This window comes from Laccaria bicolor, genomic scaffold, assembly GCF_000143565.1.
Source record: "Laccaria bicolor S238N-H82 LACBIscaffold_9 genomic scaffold, whole genome shotgun sequence".
NCBI lineage: Eukaryota > Fungi > Basidiomycota > Agaricomycetes > Agaricales > Hydnangiaceae > Laccaria > Laccaria bicolor.
Genome location: NW_001889880.1, coordinates 401,201 through 423,535, shown reverse-complemented (window position 1 = coordinate 423,535; position 22,335 = coordinate 401,201). Strand labels below are relative to the sequence as shown.

General features: G+C 48.2%; 11 protein-coding genes across 11 annotated transcripts; 6 read left to right on the top strand and 5 right to left on the bottom strand.

Moving 5' to 3' along the window:
• Positions 1 to 1,072: 1,072 nt before the first annotated feature.
• On the bottom strand, positions 1,073 to 2,590 carry LACBIDRAFT_318783 (uncharacterized protein; the record flags this gene model as incomplete). Its single annotated transcript, XM_001879640.1, has 1 exon — positions 1,073 to 2,590. One exon carries the CDS (start codon positions 2,588 to 2,590, stop codon positions 1,073 to 1,075), a length of 1,518 nt encoding a protein of 505 aa, XP_001879675.1.
• Positions 2,591 to 5,153: 2,563 nt separating this feature from the next.
• LACBIDRAFT_326028 (uncharacterized protein) lies at positions 5,154 to 6,011 on the top strand (the record flags this gene model as incomplete). Its single annotated transcript, XM_001879892.1, has 5 exons — positions 5,154 to 5,420; positions 5,480 to 5,580; positions 5,648 to 5,714; positions 5,799 to 5,803; positions 5,957 to 6,011. The coding sequence occupies 5 exons, from the start codon at positions 5,154 to 5,156 to the stop codon at positions 6,009 to 6,011; spliced, it is 495 nt and encodes a 164-aa protein (XP_001879927.1).
• Positions 6,012 to 7,143: 1,132 nt separating this feature from the next.
• Positions 7,144 to 8,398, top strand: LACBIDRAFT_326027 (uncharacterized protein; the record flags this gene model as incomplete). Its single annotated transcript, XM_001879891.1, has 5 exons — positions 7,144 to 7,180; positions 7,254 to 7,942; positions 7,970 to 7,986; positions 8,092 to 8,137; positions 8,219 to 8,398. 5 exons carry the CDS (start codon positions 7,144 to 7,146, stop codon positions 8,396 to 8,398), a joined length of 969 nt encoding a protein of 322 aa, XP_001879926.1.
• Positions 8,399 to 8,481: 83 nt separating this feature from the next.
• Positions 8,482 to 9,810, bottom strand: LACBIDRAFT_318780 (uncharacterized protein; the record flags this gene model as incomplete). The annotated part of the gene is given in 5 exon segments (XM_001879639.1): positions 8,482 to 8,496; positions 8,511 to 8,713; positions 8,764 to 8,825; positions 8,882 to 9,130; positions 9,181 to 9,810. 4 exon segments carry the CDS (start codon positions 9,808 to 9,810, stop codon positions 8,515 to 8,517), a joined length of 1,140 nt encoding a protein of 379 aa, XP_001879674.1. The 3' UTR covers positions 8,482 to 8,496; positions 8,511 to 8,514.
• Positions 9,811 to 10,693: 883 nt separating this feature from the next.
• LACBIDRAFT_293827 (uncharacterized protein) lies at positions 10,694 to 12,652 on the bottom strand (the record flags this gene model as incomplete). The annotated part of the gene is made up of 5 exons (XM_001879638.1): positions 10,694 to 11,804; positions 11,868 to 12,114; positions 12,172 to 12,430; positions 12,493 to 12,527; positions 12,613 to 12,652. 5 exons carry the CDS (start codon positions 12,650 to 12,652, stop codon positions 10,694 to 10,696), a joined length of 1,692 nt encoding a protein of 563 aa, XP_001879673.1.
• Positions 12,653 to 13,224: 572 nt separating this feature from the next.
• On the top strand, positions 13,225 to 14,208 carry LACBIDRAFT_318777 (uncharacterized protein; the record flags this gene model as incomplete). The annotated part of the gene is made up of 1 exon (XM_001879890.1): positions 13,225 to 14,208. The coding sequence occupies one exon, from the start codon at positions 13,225 to 13,227 to the stop codon at positions 14,206 to 14,208; it is 984 nt and encodes a 327-aa protein (XP_001879925.1).
• Positions 14,209 to 14,439: 231 nt separating this feature from the next.
• On the top strand, positions 14,440 to 14,745 carry LACBIDRAFT_318776 (uncharacterized protein; the record flags this gene model as incomplete). Its single annotated transcript, XM_001879889.1, has 1 exon — positions 14,440 to 14,745. One exon carries the CDS (start codon positions 14,440 to 14,442, stop codon positions 14,743 to 14,745), a length of 306 nt encoding a protein of 101 aa, XP_001879924.1.
• Positions 14,746 to 15,013: 268 nt separating this feature from the next.
• On the bottom strand, positions 15,014 to 15,674 carry LACBIDRAFT_248989 (uncharacterized protein; the record flags this gene model as incomplete). Its single annotated transcript, XM_001879637.1, is given in 4 exon segments — positions 15,014 to 15,175; positions 15,246 to 15,412; positions 15,430 to 15,453; positions 15,629 to 15,674. The coding sequence occupies 4 exon segments, from the start codon at positions 15,672 to 15,674 to the stop codon at positions 15,014 to 15,016; spliced, it is 399 nt and encodes a 132-aa protein (XP_001879672.1).
• A 788-nt stretch (positions 15,675 to 16,462) lies between these two features.
• Positions 16,463 to 17,249, bottom strand: LACBIDRAFT_293826 (clitocypin cysteine proteinase inhibitor; the record flags this gene model as incomplete). The annotated part of the gene is made up of 4 exons (XM_001879636.1): positions 16,463 to 16,661; positions 16,718 to 16,781; positions 16,847 to 17,040; positions 17,112 to 17,249. The coding sequence occupies 4 exons, from the start codon at positions 17,247 to 17,249 to the stop codon at positions 16,584 to 16,586; spliced, it is 474 nt and encodes a 157-aa protein (XP_001879671.1). The 3' UTR covers positions 16,463 to 16,583.
• A 974-nt stretch (positions 17,250 to 18,223) lies between these two features.
• On the top strand, positions 18,224 to 19,656 carry LACBIDRAFT_326022 (uncharacterized protein; the record flags this gene model as incomplete). Its single annotated transcript, XM_001879888.1, has 3 exons — positions 18,224 to 19,446; positions 19,486 to 19,498; positions 19,648 to 19,656. 3 exons carry the CDS (start codon positions 18,224 to 18,226, stop codon positions 19,654 to 19,656), a joined length of 1,245 nt encoding a protein of 414 aa, XP_001879923.1.
• Positions 19,657 to 20,020: 364 nt separating this feature from the next.
• LACBIDRAFT_326021 (uncharacterized protein) lies at positions 20,021 to 22,111 on the top strand (the record flags this gene model as incomplete). Its single annotated transcript, XM_001879887.1, has 5 exons — positions 20,021 to 20,154; positions 20,177 to 20,611; positions 20,828 to 20,888; positions 21,405 to 21,550; positions 21,637 to 22,111. 5 exons carry the CDS (start codon positions 20,021 to 20,023, stop codon positions 22,109 to 22,111), a joined length of 1,251 nt encoding a protein of 416 aa, XP_001879922.1.
• Positions 22,112 to 22,335: the final 224 nt, after the last annotated feature.

Below are 22,335 nucleotides of genomic sequence, written 5' to 3'. Positions count from 1 at the left end.
TTGATCAAGTCTTTCAAGGAGTCCGGGGGCATGGACATGGTGAGTGCATTTGCGTCGACCTCTATTCCGATGATGGTGAGGATTGATCCATAGACTTGTTTCTTCTCCTTGTGGGGTAGGTTAATTTCGTCCCAAAGGCGTAAGATTTTCACTTGATTCGTGGGCATGAATTTTCGGTATGGTTGGTACCAAGTGACGTTGGAGGCGCGCTGAGGTCCAAAGGAGTCATCGGAGTAGGTGCCTAAAAATTCAATATCCCGCTTTTTCTTTGCAATCCATGACACCAGGGACATAAAGGCAATCCAGTTGCATCCTGAACCACGTCCACCAAAAGCGCAGTTCCTGTCAACATGTAGAAGGTTGTCGATACAATTGATTTGCTTTATCTGCCAGTAGGGGTGTACTGGTAGAAGTCTGTAGGCTTCGGCAACATCCGATTTGAATAGTATGCGAGGTGATTCGGGGTCGCAACGGTACATCGACAAGAGAAATTCCCCCAAGATGGCGTAGGTTGTCCAGTGGGTACCCTGCAATGTCGTCTCTGGGGATCATGCTATTTAATGAATACTTCCCAGCGCTCTGATGTGTGACCATTCGCAAATCCGTGGAGTGAGGTTTGGGAATGGCGAATATGGGCATACAATACATGCCTGGTAAGAGACATTCTCCAAAAGACTCAGAGAAACGTCCCTTAAATATTTCGTGATCGCATTGGTCACGTAGAAATTGCGCCTCCTTCACATCGTCTGGTGGAGGGTATGAAAGGTCCAATGTGTCTGGATACTCTCCGCGGTGGGTATCAGCCCATGGCCAGAAACCCTCCCGGAGACCAAGGCACACTGAGGCTACAAATGGTTGATTGGGGTGTGTTTCAAGGAGTTGCTCAAAGTGGTCGACGTAGATGGGAGTCACTATGTCAAACAGCTCCGGGTTTTCATTGATGGTCTTGGTAACAATAGGATTTGATAGCTCTGATTTGGGGATGGGTGGCAAGGGTGCTGCAGTTTCCGACCAGTCAGCTGATGACTTTGAGAAATAATCATCACTTTCCCAAACATTATGACAAAGGTATCTAGGTTGAAGGTTTTGAGCTAGATCCTTCTTTAAAATCGCAATTTTCCTTTCCGTGACCGGTGCGCTTGCATTTCTTGCAGGCATGTCGGAAGCGACAGTCTTCAGCAGAATTTCTGCATCCATTGATAGAATTGAATTGGTTGCAGAGCTCGGTCTTGTTGCCTGTCCTGGATGTGAGTCGGTTAGACGAGAGGCGAGAGCTGTCTGATTCGACTCCATCCGGCATGACGATGGCTGAGAAAAGTCTTGAGAAACGGTGAGCATCGGTGAGCAGAGCGTTTTGTCCTCCCCCGACTTCGTTTCTGATAGCGATATCGTACAGGATGATTTTTCGATGCGAGGATTGAACCCTGGCTGAGAAATGGCCTTCGATGTACTCGCCATATTCTCGGAGTTTGTGCTCTCTGTGAGGGAAAGCGAATTTAATCGCTTTGATGGTCGCTTTCCAGGCGCTGGTCCATTCGCCACTCGTTTGGACCCTTTTTGAAGGTTCAGATCGTCCAAGGGAGATCTCAGTAGATCCCACACATCCAATGTTCTCCTTAGGAGCGGATATATGGTGCAATGATGAGAGCACGGCGTCAAGGTTGACCGCCTGTCCTCTGACAATATTGTCCCATTCCGAGGTTGGGAATCCGAGGGGTGCAGTCCTGGAGTTCTGGATCCATTGTTTGATCGCTTTGGGATCTCTGGCGAATAAGGCAAAGATTCTGCGTGATTCCTCACATTCTTTGCTTCCAGTTCGCCTTTCCTCTTCTTCTTGAGAAAACCATGGCATTTGAGATTCAAAGACTCTTCGCTTCCTGTTAGACTGTTCAACATCGGTGTCGGAGTCATGGGCGTGGTCATGGGTGTCGAAGAAGTCGCCAGAAAGGGGTCTTTTAGACTTTCTGGATTCACCACTGATGTGGGAGATGAGCTCGTCGATTTCCGCGTCGCGTCGTTGATCTCTAGCATGAGCAGTTTGGGTGTTCAGTGTACCTGGGGGTTGCAGTCCCTGCTGAACTTGTTGTCCTCTCCTAATCGCTGAAGCAGCGAGAGCTTCGACTTCGTTGAGGGTGTGTGAATAGGACTCGACTGCAGCATCTTTTGTCTTCTCTGGCTTTGTAGTGTTGGAGTCGAGGATACCGATAATCGTTGATAAGGCTTTGAGTTTCGTAGTCTCCTTTCTTTGAAAACTTTCAACGATGTCGTCCATGAGGTTGATGGATTCTTGCTCGAAAGGCGAGTCGTCGTTCCGTAGGTCTCCTGTGTTTGATTCATTGCGCTCTGGACTTGTTTGTTGTTGTCCGTTCTCAGGCGTTCCCATAGAGATAATGTTGGTGTCTCCATCTGCAGTCTGTTGAGTAACGTTGGGGTTCCCTGGGTCCTGTGAGGCATGTTCTCCTCTAGGTAACCCTGGATTCGAGTCGAAAGTGGCAGAAGAGCCTTGCCTCCCTCCATCCGCGTTATTAGCGTCGGAGGACTCATGTCCAGGTTCTGCAGATGCAAAGTATATGGCATGACCTTCACTCATAGGAGTTGAACTGAGGTACGATGAATACGCAGTATTTTATTGACGAAAAATAGAGACAGCTTCAACTATAAAGTGGGAGTGAGCTGTTGTAACGAGAGCCTTACAATAAAATGAGAAAATCGCACCTAGTTGAGGGAGTGAGAGTTGAAACGAGAGCCTCATGGAAAGGGGGCGTTTCATCTCACTCCTCAACTAGCGGTGCGAGTTTAAAAATAAACTGTGTTCAAGCGTGAAGCGCAGCGCGTAAATCCAAGCGTGGATTGTGAAGTTTGCCAGCGGGCGAGTGAGCGGCGGCTCAGTAGTCGTGCGTTGGCGAATGTGACAACAGTGTTGTGCGCGTGTAACTCAAACTTTGGACAGTGTTCATTGGACTTGAGTAAACATAGTTTAAACTCGATCAATTTCGGAAGCAGCCTTGAAACTTTGACAACATGGGTTGGGGGAGCTCAGTGAATAAATATTACATCTTAGGGGAATTGAACTCAGAGTCTTACAGAGGGGCCTGTACAAAAGATCAACCATCTCACATGCAATCTTACAGTTAGTCTATTCAAGCCTTTACAATAATTCTCAGCTGTTTGCACTATACATACCACTCATGCTGAGAAAACTTTTTGAAAAACTATTCACCTCCACTGCAAACAGTGGGAAGATGTGTCTAATAAATTGTGGCCCAGGGTAGCTTGTATCATATATACTGGTATTATGATCATGATTTCCCTCATACTCCATTGACTGTGATATCATGTCTTCATCATTCCAGTTTTTTGATGAGGTGAGATTTATTTGGATAGTCTACTGTAGGCTCAGATTATCTTTGGTACCTACCATAGTCTACAGAGGTAATGGTTAACCTATGTTGACCTACCAAGCCTATGGAGACTATGTAAATATGGCCAAACTACAGCCCAGAACCATTTTCCTGATGTGACTCCAAATTGTTTCTCAGGAAATACAAGAAAGATGTAGTGGATAGTTCTTCAGGAGACCGGCTACATAGGTTGGTGCATCTTGATGCCTTGCTTGATTTTGACAGGATGCTCAGGGATTGATTGTCGGACAATGAAAAAAGGGTTTATGCAAGCGATTTAGAACTAGAAGAAGGGGGGGGAGGCCTCGTCTAGATTAAAATCTAGAAGAGGGTGTTCGATGACAAGCGGAGTTCAACTTTGACAGATTGTGACCCATTTGGCAAACGGCATGGTGGCACATCAGTTTAGAAAAATAATCTAGGTTTCTAAACCTTATGGGAAGTTATCCATTACCCCTGTTCCAGGCAAGAAAGACATATATACAATCTTCCAGTTCCACAAGCATAAACCTGGCTTTGGTGGAGGTTGGTCCCTCGAGGACAACAACTTAGATATTCCGCGTGGCCCCATTATCACTATCCTTGAGAATGTTGAATGGCAAATTTATCTGGCAAACAAGGGCATTCCCGACACATACTTGTATGTTGATTCTAATTTATTGCCATTTCAAACAATTCCATCTCATCATCATTTATATCTAGCATTAAACCAGTCGCTAAGCGTGATGGTCGTCTGACGTGATTTGTTGGGACTAACGACAAGAATGATGTTCATGACCTTTGCCTTCTTTTGACCTCTTTCGAATCTAACTCTTCAATTTTGGGTTGTTATCAAGTCCTCCCCGGTTCTTTTGCCTCCATTCCTGGACAGGCCATACTGGCAAATCAAGAAAATTTCGTAAATTCTGGAGTTGTGGATAGCACGTTATAGGTTTTACGGCACGCTATCTACTTCGGTGCAAAGATATGTTTGAATTCTGTACCATTTCGATCTTGATGTCTGTCAAAGAATTTCGGTCCCAAAATATGAGTGAGTGAGGAGGTATATAAATCTGGAAGGGTGTCGAGAATGATCCATGAAGCCTAATGGTCAACATTCTGTTCGTGAACCTCTCAGAAGTGGCTCGTTCTAATATACAAGACCTCCGTCAGGAGCTCTGGCTTCTCAATCAATTGTGTAGATACACGGTCTTTCTTTGGGCAAAAAGCTTCGAGAACATACGCATTTGGCATCGCCGCGCCCCACGCCATAACATTCAGGCACCTAACAGACTCAATAGTAGTGCAAAAGTAGTGCAAAGATTCTGGACCCAATTATGAAATTCTGACGGGCGCAGCATTGGCGCTGCAATTCAGCTCTTGTGATTCCGCAAGCCATAGAAAGTAGCATAGAAATTCCACGGCCGATACAATCTGGGTTGTAGTTTCTCCCAGCGGCAAGTGTGGAACTGGTGTGGAATGCAACGCCAGCATGACACCACCATTCACCACTCAAAGGAACATGTCAAATAATGTGTATGTTGTCAAGATTGCGAAAAGTTCGTACGAATGTAGAGATTCTAAAAATAAATGAGAACTTAGCTACCAGCGCTGGGTCTTGTGAACACTTGGGCGGCGAGATACACATAGGTCGTGCCGTGAACCGACCTTGCGACAATTTGACATACATACAAAAAAGCAACTTGAAGGCGTTCCTCACCTACAAAAAGGGTACCTCCTTCGGATTTCTAGAACTTAACATTCCCCTACACAATGTCTGATGCCATCGTTCTCCCCAGCCTTTCTCGATGGACCAAGAACCATCTCACTGCAATTATCCAGGCCAAGTCAGCCAGCGCCCTTAACGCATCCCTTGACGCGTTCCTGTTCAAGGATGCTGTTATCACCGTCAACGGACGCAACATCACTCGCGCCGAGTTTACGACTTTGTTGGGCGCCGAGAAGCTCGACGAAACTACCGCCTCCATCTCTTTCACGGGAGCCGTCGAGGTGCCCGCTAATCCCAAGAGCCACGAGAATGTGCGTCGTTTTCTCCTCATCACGACAACTGTTCAGGTGGTCATAAATATAACAACCAGGCTGGCTCTGTCGGGGTCTTCTTCACCGCCACCATTGCGCAAGCCATTATTATTCAAGGTGCGCCTGTTGAACACTGGTTGACTGCATCCATCAACGTTGTGTATGTCACGGTCTTCCTGTCTAAACTCAGTGGGTTCTGACGATACCTATACCTTTGTTGAAAACAGAATTGAACAAGACGAGAGTCTCCCACCACCACCCCACGGTATCAAAGGGTTCACAGACCGACGAAGGGTGAAAGTATTGAACGAGGTTGTTCTTGAGGGACCTGTCCCAAAGAGTGTCTGAGTTTAATGTCGATAGCTTATTGTTTTGCAGGCGGTGTATGTGTAGTACTCTTGATTTCGAAGAGGATATCGTCGAAGCTCCTTCATTGATGGCCGACGGCCTTTGAAAGTAGTACAGTGAAGAAGACCAGGTACTTAACACCAACTAGGAGGATCGTCAGCATCTTGAACTTTGGCACTCTTTAATAGAACGCCGCAGCAACAGAGAATTCTCACTGTTCGTGATCGTCTTTGGTTCAAATGATGGAAGTTGAGCCTAAGAAATGTCAATAGCAAATTAGTACGCCTTCAAAATCAGTAAGGCTCAAGGGCCTCGCAAAACGGAGTCTTTGGATTTCAGATATGAAGAGGACATACAGTTGCAGTTGCGGCTAAGCATCTCCAGCACCCGAGGATTGTTTCACTGGCGAAGTCAACTTGAGTGTGGTCATAATGCGAGGAGTTGTCCGTCATGAAGTTTTCGTGATGACCTGGGTCAAGGATAGGCAGTGGTTGGGTATTTGAGTGCCTGCGTAAGGCGGTCAGCCTAGCCGTCGGTTCGCAGATGTTCGTCAGTAAAGCCTCGCTGTGTCGTCAATGCCTTCCCGTAGATCTCTCCAGAGCATTCCTTGGTAGCAAAAGAGCGCTTCCGGGACCAATCACCTGGTGCGTGCAGGAGCGTTGAAGCCTAGAGTTGAAGGGAGGGTTTTGAGACGAACGCGGAAAACGACATCGTTAAAATTGGGCAAGCGGAGTGGAAGAGCGGCTATTTTTTGGCGTGCCTAGGTACTTGCGTTGTTCTCGCAGCTTCATTGGGGGTCATTAGAAGAGACCTGTGCGATTCTCAATGGCGTTTGGGAGCGAAGGGGACTCGAAAGTGGCAGTGCAAAGTATTTTTCACAAGGTGCAAGTCAACAAGTCATCTTGAAAGTCAGGTGGTCCGACATTCTGGGAGAAATTAGCTCGGCTCCTGAGCTAGAGCCGCCTCAACAGCTTAGCCATGGCAACACCACCTCCTGGCCACCCCAAAACGCACCAATAACGTGGACCATTGGAAGCGGAGTCAGATGATGAGCTCCGAGTCAACGCTGTATTCAATCATCGCAAACTTCATCGTAGAGTCAAAAGCTCGTCCGAAATGACGTCTGGACTCTCAGGATAAAGTTCGGTCATCCCTTTATTATCCCATACCTATCTCCCACTCCGTGAGCTAGAAGACGTTGTTGGAAATAAGGTGGAGCGGAAAAATGTTGGATGATAACTTCCCATCCTATCTCCTCAGGATGGACTTCCTACAACCTCGAGGCAGAGCCTGGGAAGCAGGCTGTCCAACTCCCATGCCTTATCGATCTATCACTACTCTTCAAACCCGTCATTTTGTTGTCTGACAATTGGGTATGGCATTCGTATATGTGAACTGCTACCACTGTCCGGGTACGTTCTAGTCGTGGGGGTTGTCAGCATCACCGATTTAGAGTCACTAATTGGTTAATACACCCCCCAGTAGGTTTATGTCCCCATCGACAATCTGATCCACCGGCCACGCCAATCCACCAATCGACGGAGCCCATGGCTCCATATTCTCTTTTTCATCACCCAAACCCACTTCTAGACCACCGACAGGACATGACGTCGACAGCCAACTCCGGTGCATGGTCGTATCACCCCAGCGCCATAAACCATTACTCCATGCAGCTTTACTCCCAACCAAAAGCTCAAAGCCGCCGAGGTTTAATAGAAATTGACCCGTTTCGAGTTGATCCAATGGCTCTATCAGCTGCAGGCTTGTTGGCGCTTCCTCCCAATTTCCCCCCGCACGCCGACTCCATCCGTGCTGAAATATTCTCGCAAAAAAAAAAATCTCATCACACAGATCCTATAACTGTGCTAGATTTTTTTCGGCAGAAAGTTATTTCTGCACATGGGGGAAATATGGAGCAAGCGCCAACAACATTCTCTTACGCGAGAGCCACCAACTTTACTCATCTTATTCCTACTCACTTCGGTGTTTCTGCTCCCCGCATCCAAACACAAGCGGCCAAGGTCGCACACTTGGTTAGAGAGTACCGCCTTCGTCAATGTTGGGGAGACCAGCAGCCGCCAGGACAGCAAGAAACATGGAAACATGGGCACTGCGCAGAAAATCAATCGCTCCCTTCCGTGGTTGCACGTTGCGAAGAGCTCGGCCTTGAAAACGTACTTATTGAGACTCGCCATGAATAGGTCAGGAAATTTCACTGGTATGTGTAGAAATTGCCTATCTTACGTTTATTTCTGCGTGCTTCGCAAACATCCTACCTGGAGAGTTTGTGATGTATATACCAGGAATATCTTTCTGCCAATAGGGTGCTCTTTGACGGCTTCACAAGTTCGCGATCGCCCATAGTTATCGTCTGTAGTCATACGTAGTACCATATTCCTCACAAGGCATACAATATTCGACGCGATTGGACATTCATTTTTCGCTGACAGAACACTTCGGCCACCCCGATTCTCCACCTTATATTTTTCTACAATGTCCGGTCAGGTTCGGGCCAATCCCCCATCGGCAAAACAGTAGGTCCATCTTTGGGTGTCTTTGGTGTAGATGCAAAGACACCAAAGATGCAAAGACACCAAAGATGCAAAGACACCAAAGATGCAAAGACGTGACGGCATGCCGCGGAAAGTAATAATTGGGCTTTTTATTATTCGAATAAAAAGAAAGAATATTTCTGCAGGCAACAATTTACTTCTGATATTCGACGAGGTGTTCTTGACTATAAGTACTACACCATCCAAGCAAATATGGGAATCAACAAGCCAAAGAATGTCATCAAAGAATTCTCCCTCAGCGAAACGGCAGCACTGAGAGTACAGGCCATCGGGCTCGAATTAGTAGCAGCAAACTGGTTGCCACATAGGGTTATTTGCTGCCCGTAGGAGACGACCTCCAGAGGTTGGTTCGATGTGATAGGAAAGAGTGCACTGTGGCAATATTAGGTTTTCAACGTTCTCAATTCTCGGGTAGAACGCACTTGGACCCGATTTTCATGTTCCCGTTCGTCTGATTATATAGCACGTTTGCGACCATTGCGCCCTAAAAGGACCACTAGTTCAGATATTGCGATGAGAATATAAAAGAATATAGTAAACCATTTGCCCAGGTGGGATTTGTATCGTGACGGTCTGCGAGAACGTTATCGCCTTTGAACTGGAAAACGAGGCTTCGGCCTTCAAGTCCAACCCTTCGAAGCTCACCCCCAATGACGTGGTGACGCTCCAGGTGTCTGTGATCTGGACTGATCCTCCAATACCACTCGAGATGGTCGTATTGCTCTTTGGGTCACAGTTCTCAACTGGAGTCCCCACAATGACGGGGTAAGTTACAGGGTCAACATGCGACTGGGAGAGATCAGGTCGTCAAGTTGCCTTTTACCAAAGAATGCACTTACGAGGTTACTGAAAGTGCACTGACTCTTGCCACACCCGGGGGTGCACTCCTGCAACAGCTCGGCCTTACCCTGACCTGAGGTTGCTGCGGGCTGGGCTGCTGTAACGGTTGTTGCTGGCACTGTCGCAGCACTGACAGTGCCAGAGGCTGGCGTGGCGGTGTAGCAACCGTCGGAAACGTAAGACTGCCCGAGCGCGACGACGCACCAGTCGGACGCATTATCAACGATGTCGTTGTTATAATATATAACCTGGCAATACGTCTGATAGCTCTTGTCCAATGCCTGACCTGAAAGGCACATACGAGCACCTCCTGCAGGCACGGGGTATTTGAAGTCACCCAAAAGTGTGACGTTGTTGAGCGCGTAGTAGGCAATGGACCATCCCTGGGGCAGATTTAGATGAGTGTAGATGAGTGTCTGATAGCTGCTGGTGGAAGAAGTCGAAGTTCCAATACAAGCCGTGTTCTTGGTGACGTTGGCGACTGGGAAATAGCACCATTGACTGGAGTTGGAGCTGAGGGGATGTGCGCTGTTTCCACTCCATGTGAGGTCCGCGTTGGAGGTATCGTTGAGATAGGCGTATACGTGGAGAATGCTAAATAATGGGATGACAAGTGGAAAGAACATCATTGCCGTGAAACGGCTGCCAGTGGGTCATGCTTATATATATAAGTGCTGCCTGGCCTTGAGGCGTTCACCCGTTGAACGTTGAACGTTGAGCGCTGGTACCAGGCACATTTGAGTTATTTTTAGGCTACATGCTGTTCAGTTGCGGACAAATAAATGGGTATCTCAGGAACGCGAATTCTTTTGGAAAACCCAATCACAGGCCTCAAGGCAGTGCCCATCCCGAGTTTTTTCAACATTTTTCTTGAAATCCTCTGAAGGATAAATTCAAATTCATCCTTCAAATGAAAAAAAAAAAAAAAAAAAAGAGAAAATGCAATGCAATGCTATCTGTAAACCACAAACTATATATACCACGAAAATGCTGATGAGAGTTGAGTACTTGAGTTGTTATCTTGTTCGTATCAAAATGAAAATGTATCTACAATACTCGAGAGTCAAATGTTGGGATTTCGGGGGGTGCAACCCTCTTGTCCGACACGTTATCAATCAGGAAAAAAAAAAAAGAAAAAAATCGTCAATGCAGCAGCTGTATGGGATTGTCTATTATACGAGATGAAAGGAGATGCACAGAATAAATGATGCGTGAGTGGGGCTTTGTTGTTGTAGATGCAAAAACGAGAGCGAGAAATGAGGATGGAAAAGAGTCGTGAGGGGTCGTTATCAGAATCGGAAGGAAGGAAGTTATCGCAGAGGAGGGGGTACAAATACAGGTCGGTCGGTAGGCATGCGTCTATGCCACGACGCGGGTGGGCAACCAACGCAGCCTGACGTGGCGCTAAGTCCACTGGCGACGAGCCCAAGCACCGTACGCCAACAAGGGCGGGGAGCGACCAAGACGGGAGCGGACGGCAGGCATCATCAAGCAAAACGTCCTCATCCATCATCAAATCTTCAGCTCCCTAAACCCCCTAACATCAACCCTCCCCGTCCCATTCCTCCTCCACTCCGCCTCTTCCCCTTCCTCAACCTTCACCTTCACCCCCCCGTCTCCACCCCGCTTAAACTTCCCCCCAGGAATAACAATCGTCCCCGCACTCCCCGTTCTCTCAATCGCCCCAGGGGAAGGAGAAGAGCCAAGGCCAGGCCGGAGTTTAGGTAACCCCAACGCTTTACGCTGTCTCCTCGTTAAAGGCCTTTCGTACGCCGTCATGGGATGGGGATGTAAAGCCCGTGACTTGGATTTCTTCGACGGTATCGGAAGAACGTCAACAGCAGCCGGCGGCGGCGGTGGAGACCCAAAAGCACTCGAACACCTCGACAGAGACGAGGCCTCACTAGACGAAGGCGAAGGCGACCCAGGGGCGGAAAGTTCCGGTGTATCCGCATCCTCTGGTGGGTTTGGGTGTGGGGTTGGTGGTGAAGCCATGAGAACATCACACCCCGCCCCAGTATTCCTCCTCGTCCGCTTATCCCTCCCTCTTTCAACGAGGTGTCGGTCGTCGGTATCGCTAGCGCTAGCACTAGCACTCGACTCGTCGAATGAGCGTTTCGGGGATCGCGTGGTTCGTTGGGGTGGTTGTAGTTGGAGCTGTGATTGTGTTTGAGGTGCGGAGGAAGAAGCGGAGGATGAGGAGGAGGTGGAGGCGGTAGAATTGGGTGCAGACGACGAAGCCGATTGAGGAAGAGGAGGACGCGATGGCACACGCTCACACGAGATACCACGAGAACAAGGGAGGGGGACCTGCGTCGGGTCTTCTGCATCTGCTGCCCACTCCACCGGATCATCGTCATCGTCATCATCACCCTCTACATCCCGCATAACAGCCGACACGGGACCCTTGACAGGCGACGGTGCCGAGACTTTCAACTTCAATTTAACCTTTTGCGTCTTTCGTTCCTTCTCCTTTTCCTTCCTCTCTTGTTCGCGGGCTTTCTTCGGTGTCAGTGGGGCGGTGATGGGGAGGGGTACGGCGGGCGTTTCGGATACGTTTGGGAGACCTGAGTGGGGTCCTTTGAGGTTGCGGATTGAGGAGAAATGTTCCCAGTCGTGGTAACTATATCAATATCAAAGAAAGGTCAGTGGGGAGAAAGAAGGGAAAAAGGGGGGAAAGGCTCACGCAACGTATACCGTACTTCTCTCGCCATCTTCGTCGTCAAAGCTATGAGAAGAGGACGTTGACGCGCGCCTGTCATCGCTCCGAAGTTTACGGTCTGATGTTGTTGGAGAGGACGGGAAAGTAGGCGAGGATGGGTCGGTGCCTGACGCCCATTCGATGACATAGACGAGGCCGGGCTGTACGACCTTTACGTTGCGTTTCGTCATGTGGGCGAATGCTGAGAGTTCCATGTGTCCTCCATACGTGGCTGCCATTTTACATATCTATCAGTGTCCACTAGAAAATGAAAAAAAAGGATGCATACCATTCTCCCTCATACACCGTAAATGAACATCCAACCCCCTCTCATCCTCCACAAACGGGGCATAACGCGTCTTGTGTGATTCTATCCAATCGCAGATGGCTGCACGAAGTTGATGGTGTTTCGAAGGTGACCCATAGAGTTGATCTGAGAGTGCTCGGAAGAGACAATTTCCATCGCCGAGGGTGGGTGCGGCGTATAGACCGAGTGAACGGAGTTGTTCAGTTAGCAGCTGGTTGTTCTCTGCTGGGTCTGACAGTAGCTAAGTATGGCGGTGTGTAAGACAACGGAAGGAGAAGAGGGACAAAGAGGAGGGAAACTCACGCGACCTTTACTTGACCTCGTAGTCCGTGATCGAACTGGAAATTACCAATCAGCAAACCATGCACGGGACCGATAAAGAAAATTTTTATAAATGTCGTAAAACAAAGAGGAGTCACACACGTTGTGGATGGTTCTTTGAGGCCTTGTGGCTCTTTCCCATGGACGAGGAGTTGATTATTATGTATGGAGAGGGAAGTGAGGGACAGGGGGGATAACAAAGGTAGGGTGTGTTGCGGGGGTGATGATGGTGGTCGTGGTTTGACCTGCAGGAGTAGCTTCGGGGTCTCTGTGCCGTGCCGGGACCCCGGACAGGGGGTTATGCCACTTTGGCTGATGGAAGTGGAAATGGGCGACTAGCGACGAAGGGGAGGCGCGAGTTTAGGAGGGAGTGAGATGATATACCAGGTTTTTATAGGTAGGAAGTGACGTTGGAAGAAGGAAAGTTGTTATTGAGAATAATGATTAGAATCGATTGCGGTGCCGACTTATCATCGCCACAAGATATACGCTCTCCTCCTGGTACTCCACTCAACTTCCACAGGTCACTATAACTAACTACCGTCGCTGCAGCCTATTATCCGCATCAACAACTAACTGTACCCTTGCAGCCATACATCGTCGTCGTTTCAAATTACCGCAATCACTGTCACTGCGCTTCTTCCGCAGCCCTTCCCCGTCTTAAAATAACCATCTCTCAAATACTCGACTCATCTCTCAAATACCCCACCCACAATGATAATAGACGAAAAAGTCATCATGTTCCCCCCTCCCCCACCCTACCTCTCCTCAACACTCACCCTAAACCCTCCTCCTCCCTTCTCACCAACAGCACTCCCCCCACCCAAACCCACACTCACCTCTTTCCCACCACACATCCTCCTTCAAATCGTCTACTCCTCCTTCCCCCAATCACCAGGTGTAGACCAAGGAAAACTAGAAAGACAACGCAAAACCCTCTTCTGGCTCGCGGGGTCCCTGCGTCTGGTCAACAGAGCATTCTACATCGCATGCATGCACGTCCTCCGATCGACCTATTTACCCCTCTACCAATCCCTCATACGCACACCATACTCCTCCGACCCATTCCCAAGCACGTCCCCATCCCCGCCCACCTCAACACCGACACCACCCCTCCAAACAATCCAACGCGAAACACCCATCCTCGACCGCTTCATAGCGCTCAAAGTCCGTGAAGACGTCTTCGTAGACGATTCAGAGCTCCATCTAGAAAGAGAAGACATGTTCAGAGATTTATTTGACTTAAGCCAACCGAGATCGAGGTTAGAAGACCTCGTGAGGACTTATGGGGTACGCGAAGGCGTAATCACACTCGCTCCGCCGGGGCAATACGTCCCTTCCTCCTCTTCCTCTTCCTCCTCCTACTCCTCAACCTCGACCTCCTCAAGCACACTCACCACAACACCCTCCCCACCCACCCCTCCCCGCCCCTCATCATCATTCTTCTGGTCCTTCAAAAAGACCCCCCAACCCCTCCCCCTCCCCCCTACACCCCCAACAAAAAAAATAACACCACTCCCCTTTTCTACGCTCTCCGTGTCATTTAACATCCGCAAGGTCGGGTTGGTACAGCAGATGAGTTCTGAGGGGGGTAGGAAGAGGACGATTGTGGAGGTACGGAGGGAGGGGAGGGAGGAGAGGTTGGAGGTGGCGGCGAAGAGGATTGTTAGGGAGTTGAGGGGGGTGCTTAGTGCGTGAGCGGCCTGGCCCAGATGGGCGATTTTTCTTTTGGGAGGACGATGTATCAGGACACTGGATTGGAGGCTGCGGCTTGCGATTGTCATTCCCCCACGTATTCACGCCACTCAGCCGTGCTTTATTCCGACGCGTCGTCGTCAAGCTTCGATCCCGCCATATCATGACTATCCTACAGCATTTTACATTTACATTTATTCACTGCAACATATTTACCCTTACTTTTTTTTAGTTATGCATTTTCTATTTAGGAACACGTACAGTACGGACGTTATTGAATTCGCCCGTAAACCAATGTTTTTCTCTTTTTTTCGCTCAGGTGGTCAGCTACGAAACGATGAAGTTGACAGCTTAACGGCAAGGATGACGGCGCAGCACCTCCATTATTATCGCAAATTATCGTACCACTGCGCATGCGCATGCCCCGAGATTATCCTTCCGCTAGAGCCTGAAGCTAACGTTAACAAGCTGTTGAACGTTCGCCAGTGCGCAGCCCGGGCTTTCAGTTGCCGCTGCGAGAAATCGTACCACTACGAGTAGAGGAGTCCGATACTTGCGGGTTGGAATATTTGTATCATGATGTATGTATTTTAAATTTTTCTCATCACTGGCCGATTTTTCCAACTCATGATGATGTCCAGGGCGGGCATAAATTTGACGCCGACTCCTTCTATAAAAATCAAGTCGCCCTCCAACCTCGCAGAGTCCAGACATCGCAGTAAATTATACATATACGCATTACAAAAAAATCATCTCTCTCAAATTTTAACCCCTTCTTCACCCAAATTAATATATTCACCAACCTCACTTACCCCCTCAACCTCCTCGCAAGCATCAAATCCCTCGGCATAACCGTCACCCTCTTCGCATGAACCGCACATAACCTCATATCCTCAAATAATTGAACCAAGTACGCCTCGGAGGATTCTTGCAGCGCTTCAATTGCGGCTGATTGAAATCGGAAGTCTCCCTACAACGTTTTCAAGTTTCAAACCGCAAGTCAGAATTATAAAAGAAAGAAAGAACGAAAAAAGACTCACAAACTCGACAGCGATCTCCCTAACCAGTCTCTGAAACGGTAATTTGCGGATTAACAGCTCCGTAGAGCTCGTGTATCGTCTAATCTCGCGCAACGCCACTTCGCCGGGACGAAATCGGTGTACATTCATATTGGAGCGGTGGAATGATGACTTCAATTTGGAGCCGACTTGAGGGGTTTTGAACCCGAGTTGATGTAGCCTCGAGTAGCTCCCGCCCGATGAGAAACTTGGAGTCGGATGGCCGTGGGTCCCAGAGCGTTTTTTTGGCTGTTTGATGAAGATTTATTCCTTGCGATAGGAGGAAGGTCGCGTGGGTAGCGGGGTACTTTTCCTGTATTTTTTTGTTCACTTAGTCGGTGCGTTTCTGAGGGGGCAAATTGAACGCTTACCGCCTGTAGACTTGTGAGCTAGCATTTTCGTGCGTGCCATGGTGCTGCCCGGGGAAGGAAAAGAGCCTGCTTGGAGGGCGCGCGTCTTATATATTCATGTGCGTAAGGTTTCTGGAAATTCGCCTGATTTCCGTGTTGGATCCTCAGGGAAGAACATTTATTTATTTAAACTTACGGAGCGGATGCAAGGTGGGATACTACGCAGAAGCCACCGCGCCAACTCCACGGATCGCACTGCGTTGGGCTTATTTGAGAGCCAGTACATTACCGGTTTACTAGAGTGTGGTTGGTCGTGCAAGCAAGAGTGCGAACCAGGAAAAATGCCACAAAGTTCGAGGTTAGTAGAATCACAAACGGCGGTCGGAATTGACCTGTCCGAAGTTCAAACGCCGCTTGAACTTTCTTTTCTCTCCTCGACTGGCGGCGCATGCACACAAATACAAGAAAATGCCACTTCTAGGTGATGCGGCAGGAATTTCTGTGCAAAAGTTGAAGAGGCACAGAGCCCGAGTGAATGTCATTCTTTGGTAACTACCGAAATAGCGACCTCGCTAGCTAATAAAATGGAAATATGAACATAATTATGGATATATGAGCTGCACCTCTTTCATGGTCCCCTTTTGAACCACTTGCAACCCCTTTTGTCCCTTTTGAAAGCGGAAATCCCTTTTCAAACAATATGGCCTGGGCTTCCAAAAGCGGAAACGCTTTCATGCTTTCACGCTTTTCAAAAGCGGTGAAAGCGGCTAAAGCCGGACTTGTAATTTTACTGATGTGGCAAAAACTCCGAATCACCAGTCGATAACCAAAGGAAGCACACGAAAAATTAGTCAATCCACTTAGGAACATCATTGCATTGGAAGTTGATGGTACACATAAGCGCAGCATTGCACAAAATCTCGCTAAATTCATAATTCCTTTAGAAATCACCAACAGATCTTCGCGCTCATTAACTTAGTAGGTGGGGCTTGAATTGCCAGTAGGGTGCCTCTGCATCTGGAATAACGGGAACGGGTTTGATGACAACCTGGTGGCAGCAAAAAATCAGCCAAAGCAAATCATCAGAGAGTGTAAGGTGCTCACTTGTTCTTTATCATTAGTTCCAGCATAAAAGTCCACGCCGAGACGGGGATTAGGTGCTCGAATGCTGAAGAGGAAGAGTTGATGGTGAGGCACGTTGCAAGGAAATGTTGATATATCACCGGCACGTACGTGATGATGTGAGGAACGTCCGGAATATTCTTATACGCAATGAACCATTCGTAAGAATTTTCCGAAGTAACGACGGGGTGCTCAGGAATCGGTTCCCCGTCCTTTGGGAACCAATGTCCTCCAAAAGTACTTCCATTGGTGTGGAGACTGATGGTGTATGCGCTTTCCTTGCCATGGACGGCTTCAATCTTCCACTAAATAATATCGGCAAAAAGACATTAGCAGGTTTGACCATCCGGAACGTATGTAGACGCATGATACTCACGACCTGACGCTCAATGAACGGTGGCGACTGTGGCGCGACGGCCACAACGTCGTCAACGCCGTTTCCAGTGGCATACAAACCACCGTATCCGGCAGCAGGAGAGGCTCTGAGAGTATACAGGCCACTTGGAAAAGACATATCTGCAGGTATTCGATAAGATGTTTGAAATCGAGAAAGTGGGAGGTGATGGTTACAACCTTCGAATTGAGCCTGCTTTTATATCGCCAGGAAAGGCAGTTTAGCCGAGTCCTCCCGGCACATTCACTGCTTGTCAACTATCCCCACCTCATCCCCTTTTGAGCCGCTGTGCCTCGCCGCACTTTCAGTGGAGCCTTCGTCCTTTTTTGACCTAGCTCCATCTTGCGCGCGCCGGCGCTGCGTGAGCTGAAGATCCAGATTTCTCTGAATCGGTAGAGTGCCCTTCAATGCGCATGCTGTATCATCTGACGAACTTCCACAGAAGTCTGGATTTGTCTGACAGACTCTTGAGCGGTGGACCTGGTTTGCCACCTATCGAACTACCGCATTTGCTGCTCTCAACAGTAAGGGCTGAATGTGCTCGAGGTGCTAGTGTCAATTCGTCGCTCAGGAACATTCTAGCAATCCGAATGGATTGTCAAGTTTTCAAGGCCCGTACGCTACTCACTAAGGTAGACGACAGCCATACCCTTCCAACGTCACGTGCAAAGCGTGACATTTCCATTTTAAGCCTTTATTATATAGATAGACGCGTCAATTTGAGGGCGGCAGACGCGCAAACCCTCCTCAGTAGGCTGGAATCATGCCTAAACGAAGCAAGTACATTCAGTCAAGAGCACAGAACTTACAGGGAGGTGACAGACCTCAAAAAAAAGCCAAAACTGCGAAGGAGAATGAGTGGATCCTGTCTGTGGGTGGTCAGTTACTCAAAGACGCGTCCTAACTGACAAATACCAGAGAACACCAACCCCTGCGCCATCTGTAACCTTCAGGGAGCCTTTACAGTCAATTTTGGGCCGAAATTTCGATGCGGCGAAGGCTTTTGACGGACGACCCAACTTCAGGAACCACCTGACTGTCAGAAGTCAATGTCAAGCTTCTTGAGCTCGTTTCGGTGTATTCCTCCCAACACAATGGAGCCCACATCAGGGCACACCTATCAGAAATTCCGCATCATTAACGAGGCACTCCACGAGGAAACAAATCATGGGACTGAGCCCGACACAGGTGGCCTACCCTGCGCTGACACGGGAAATGGTCCCCCACATGCAGAAGAGCTTGATGATGGCACGGAAAGTGATGCCGAGAGTATCCAAGATGGTCCTGACAAAGACGGCGATGAAGCGATCGTCGACGTCGAGGAATTTGAGGGTGTTGACATAAGTACGCCGGAATTGGGAAACAACGCAGCCACCGACGCGACCTCGCGTGATCAAAACCGTATTGACGCGACATTGCCGGAGGGGAAGCTGAGGGAAGCTCCAACTCTAGACCTAGCAAAGGAGACATTAAAAGATTTGGAGAGCAAGCTGAACCCACCACGAAAAAAAGGGAACGGACATGTCGATCCTAAAATAAATCCCTTCGTTAGGATAAGGATGGAGGGGATGAGAACTCTCCTTAACTTTTTCACCAACCCCAAATCGGCGACATACCAGAAATGGTGTGCGTCATCAATGCAAGCTTCAATATCCCTCGGGCGGGGTACATACTGTGCACGTCAACTGCGGAAACTCACGCGACAATTTATTGAAAATCGGAAGATACTCCCCATTAATCCCTATGGTGACTGGAATCAAACGATGCTCGCGGATGAGGATCTTCCATCCGACATCAACCTCCATCTGCAAGAACTTGGAAAGGATATCACTGCTGGGAAGATTGTGGAATTCTTAGCACACCCCGAGGTTAAACTCAAGCATGGAATCACAAAGAAAATTTCTTTGCGCACCGCTGAGAGATATTTGAAGCTTCTCGGCTTCCGTTGGATCACTCCGAAGAAGGGACAATACGCAGACGGCCATGAGCGCGAGGATGTGGTTTGGTACAGGGATAATCGGTTCTTGCCAAAAATGAAGGACCTGCTCAGATGCGAAAAGATCTGGTCAACAGAAAACTTACCAGAGGAGGGGCCCCAGCTGGGTCGTCGTGTCATAAAATGGCACCATGACGAAGTAATCTTTTACGCGCATGATTGGGGGGGAAGAAGATGGTTTCATAAAGATGCAACACCAAAGCCGTACAAGAAAGGGGAGGGTTGTTCTTTGATGGTGGCTGATCTCGTTTCCGTGGATTTTGGGTGGCTTCAATCTCCCAATGGGAAAGAATCAGCACGCGTTCATCAGGAAAAAAAAATGTATATGTAGTTTTCTGATTGAATATGTACCCTCAGTAGTTTTCTTCAGAAAGTCAGTAGCTTCCATTGCTCCAAGTAGTGCTGATAAACTCTGGTTATGCACCCATAGTCCAGGTACACTCAGTTCATTTGTTCATAAACTCAATAGCTTCCAATATTTTCAACTCATTTCCCCATAGACCTTGATTGTTGTTCCTACAGTGTCAGTAGACCAAGTAGTTTCTGCTCGAAGTATTGAGGTTGCTTGACTATTTCAGTAGACTCCATGGATTTCACCATCTGTCATATACATTGTCAAAAATAGTGCAAACACCGTGAATCGAACCCTCAGCTCCACAAGACATCTCAGGGGTGGAGAAGAGAGCAATCTAGCAGCTGCACCGTACAACTGTTTAAAGCAATTAAACAGAGCTCACTAGATGCTGTTGTCACATAGCCACGCCCAAATCTGAGGTGAGGACTTCACCTTGCTTGTCAAGGTCTCCCAAGGTCATAAATACCAAACAGGTACAAACAAACTACCCAGGGGCCATGGGGGTCTTTTCTTGCATAAGGCACATGCGAGCGGGCAAGCATGAACAAACAAACTTTCTACAGGCCATGGGGCTCTTTTCTTGCATATGGCACACGCGAGCGAGCAAACTGGTGCAAACAACTGGTCTTTTCAAAACATGATATCGTTGTCTCTTTCTTAGCGCCAGCTCCAATGTTTATATACATAACTATGTAGCGCTATAGCTCTTGAACACTGTTTCCTTTGTTACGAAAAAAAAGTCGCATCGTATTGGTGCAAAGCAGTGTATTTGTCAGCAAGCAAGGTGCCTGCTGCCGCTGCTAAGTGTCAGCCTCTAGTAGACAAAATTTCATTCATTGATTGTCGGCATTTGGCCACGCTTGATTTGGGCATCCCACAACCTGCCCACAAGCTCCTCAACCACTACCATCATCGATCATCCATGACGCCCACTCATGACCACCGCACCACCACTGTCACCAATGGCCACCACAACCCACAACCCTCATTGACCACCCACAACCAGCCCGGCATGCCCCAACACCACAAGAACAACGCGGCAATGCCACATCACCAGCTCTGGCAAGAAAACGAGTGCCTGCAACATCAACGCGACAACAAGGACAGTGACAACGTTGTGTGCCAACCCAGGTGAGCTAACACAACCCCTGCCCCCCATTCCTTTAGTCATACAATGTTCAGGTGCCACGTCGCTAGAAGCGACGTGGCAACCAAATGACGAATGACAACTAATTCACTGTTCGTCGTCTGGACTGACACGACACAACGACGGTGCAACGCCAACACAGGACAGCGATGACTCAACAACAATACGGAATTACCATGCGACTACGACACAGGACACAGATGTGCCACGTCATCCCAGATGGCGACAACATATGCCATCATCACCGTCCACAGTAGACAGGTGAGCACATCACAATGTAAGCCCCACCAGCTCCTCTTGTTCCCCTTTCTAATAGCCACAACCCACCTAGCGGCCATCATAACCACCGCCATGTCACCACCTCGCCCTCTGCTACATTGAGCAATGTGACCCGATGACGATGACGACAACACACGACAATGGCTACATGATGATGGAGATGGATGGACGACGACGATACAGGTGGCGGCAATAACGGACGACCACAACCACAGTGCACAACACGACGAAAATGACCATGACGATGGACGACGCAAAGACGATGATGACGGACAACAACATCAACAACGCTTGAGCACTCCCTCCCGAACCTGAATGAGGATACCCTGGTGTCCCTTCATTCATGTGTAATGTTATCCATTATTTTCACCATTCATACTTTCTTGGATATTGGCTTTAAGCCTCTTTATTAGTGTGGCTGTTATTGTAGACCCCCTTGTATTAGATAGTTGAAATGCCATTTATACCCCTAATTTAATTTGGAAACAAGAAAATTAGTGGCCATCTACAAAGAAATCAGTAGATTCAGTACACACAAGTAGCTCTGGTAGCAAGGTGTACCAGTGCCTATCTAAGTGGAAGGAGGGTGTACCGAGGGCTATCAGGTGCAAGGGAAGAGCTACCCAGGCTACTGAGATGTCACAGTAAACTACCGGAGCGACTCATGGGGGGGACTAGACTACCAGGGTATTATAAATACTAGAGCTACATTGACCTACTGACTCAAGAGATTTTCTCCTGATGTTGTGATGAAGCCTGGAAAAAACAAGGACGGCTATTTCACGTGCGATGAGATCATTGCTCAAGCTCAGAAAGCAATTGACATCTGCACCAAATATTGGCCCGAATTTGAGGATGTCTTCATTTATGACAACGCACCAACCCATTTGAAGCGTCCTGAAGACTCGCTCTCTGCACGATGGATGCCTAAATACACACCACCCCCAAACCATAATTGGGGAATTGAGGTGATGGAGCATGATCCCATCACCAAAAAGCCGGTCTATCTGCCTAATGGATCTCCCAAAAAAATCAAGATAAAGATGGGCGACGCTCAGTTTGCTGATGGCACACCGCAATCCCTCTATTTCCCTGATGGCCACTCCTGCACAGGGGTATTCAAAGGCATGAAAATAATCTTGGAAGTCCGCGGCTACAAAGACGTTGACAAAAAACTTGCGCAATGCAAAGATTTTAAATGCTGAGACATAGCATGATAGCAAATAAATTTGCACTTGGTATAACTTGAAAAGTCCACAATAAAAGTACATTTTGCATAGAGCAAGAAAGGTGTGGGGTCTCAGATCCATGTATAGATAGGACCTCTGTTTATTTCTTTGGGATAGTGTTACTAGGCATGAGAAGTGCCTTGTGAAATATTTTCAGCCCCAATTCACCAAGAAAAATGTCAAGGACTGGTCCAGGATGA